The following is a 1,574-nucleotide window of genomic DNA, read 5'->3' on the forward strand; positions in this document are numbered from 1 at the left end:
GACCCAACTCATCCAACCCAACCCAACCCAACTCATCCAACTCAACCCATCCCAACTCATCCAACTCAACCCAACCCAACTCATCCAACTCAACCCATCCCAACTCAACTCATCCAACCCAACTCATCCAACTCAACCCAACCCAACTCATCCCAATTCAACCCAACTCATCCCGACCCAACCCAACTCATCCAACCCAACCCAACCCAACGTATCCAACCCAACCCATCCCTCCCTCCCCGCGCCGCCGCGGTGCCGCCGCGTTACCCCGTCCTGGCGAAGTTGCCCCAGTATCTCATGATGCGCCGGCTCAGCGCCTCCTCCTCGGCCGTGTAGTTGAGCCCGGGGTTGAGGGGCTGCCCGAAGACGAACTCGATCTCGTAGCCGTGCGGGACCCCCATCCAGGGCGGCCACAGCAGGTTGGAGGCGCGGTGGTCGAACAGGTAGGCGAAGACGGTGCCGCCGCGCTCGGCCCAGCGCTGGGCGAAGTGCATCAGCGGGCAGACCACGTTGTGGTCGCCCACGATGTCGTCCAGCGCCTCGCGGTTCTTCACCGGGTTGTCCTGGTCCAGCCAGTCCGTGTACTGCAGCACCACCGCCTCGGCCGCCAGCTCGTTGGCCTGCGGCACCCCCAGGCGCACCCCGCCCAGGAACTCCTCGCGGCTGATCAGGCTCTCGTTGTCCTTGCCGAAGCCGGGCACGCCGTACACCAGGAAATAGGTGCCCTCGTCCTGCACCGCCCCCAGCAGCACCTCGGCCTCGGCGCCGCCCGGCGCGCCCAGCAGCGCCTCGGGGGTGTCGGCCAAGAAGTCGCCGTCCACCACCGGCACGAAGGCGAAGCGGAACACGCCCTGCTGCGGCAGCACGGCCGCCTCGTGCTCCACCAGCCGCGGCGGCGGCGCGGCGCGCAGGCAACCCAAAAGCTCCGTCTCGTTGGTCACCGCGCCGCCGGCGCCCACGCCGGGGCAACCAACGAGCCGGCCCAGCCTGGCCGCCCGACGCCGGCCCTCGGCGGCGCCCACGGTAGCCCAAGGGCCATTGGGAGAGCCGCTCTGCAGCACCGCCCGCCGGAACAGGCCCCGGCTGGCCCCCGACAGCAGGTGAAGCCCCACCGAGGCGGCGCCGGCGCTCTCGCCGAACAGGGTGACGGCCCCAGGGTCGCCCCCGAAGGCGGCGATGTTGGCCTGCACCCAGCGCAGCGCCAGCCGCTGGTCCAGCAGCCCCACGTTGCCGGGGGCCTCGGGGCGGCCCGGCAGCGCCAGGAAGCCCAGGGCTCCCACCCGGTAGTTCATGGAGACCACCAGCACCCCCTCGGCGGCGGCCAGGAAGCGCCCGTCGTAGACGTCCAGCGAGGCCGCCCCGCTGTAGAAGCCGCCGCCGTAGATCCAAACCAGCACCGGCGCCGGCGCCGGCGGGCGCGGCGAGGGGGCCCAGACGTTGAGGTAGAGGCAGTCCTCGCTCATCTCCCGGTTGGGGTTCCACATCTCGGAGCCGCCGAAGCCCGGGAACATGTCGTCCACCGGCTGGAAGCAGGCGTGGGGGTGGGAGGTGGCGTCCAGGACCCCCGGCCAGGG

The 1,574-nt window shown here is 70.3% G+C and overlaps 1 protein-coding gene across 1 annotated transcript; it reads right to left on the bottom strand.

The window, feature by feature from the left end:
- Nucleotides 1-216: 216 nt before the first annotated feature.
- Nucleotides 217-1,571, bottom strand: ACHE (acetylcholinesterase (Cartwright blood group); the record flags this gene model as incomplete). The annotated part of the gene is made up of 1 exon (XM_027706899.1): nucleotides 217-1,571. A coding segment is annotated over one exon (1,308 nt), but the record flags the coding sequence as incomplete, so codon positions are not given.
- Between the last annotated feature and the right edge of the window lie 3 nt (nucleotides 1,572-1,574).

Source organism: Neopelma chrysocephalum, unplaced genomic scaffold, assembly GCF_003984885.1.
Source record: "Neopelma chrysocephalum unplaced genomic scaffold, ASM398488v2 Primary Assembly neopelma1_82726, whole genome shotgun sequence".
Classification (NCBI taxonomy): domain Eukaryota; kingdom Metazoa; phylum Chordata; class Aves; order Passeriformes; family Pipridae; genus Neopelma; species Neopelma chrysocephalum.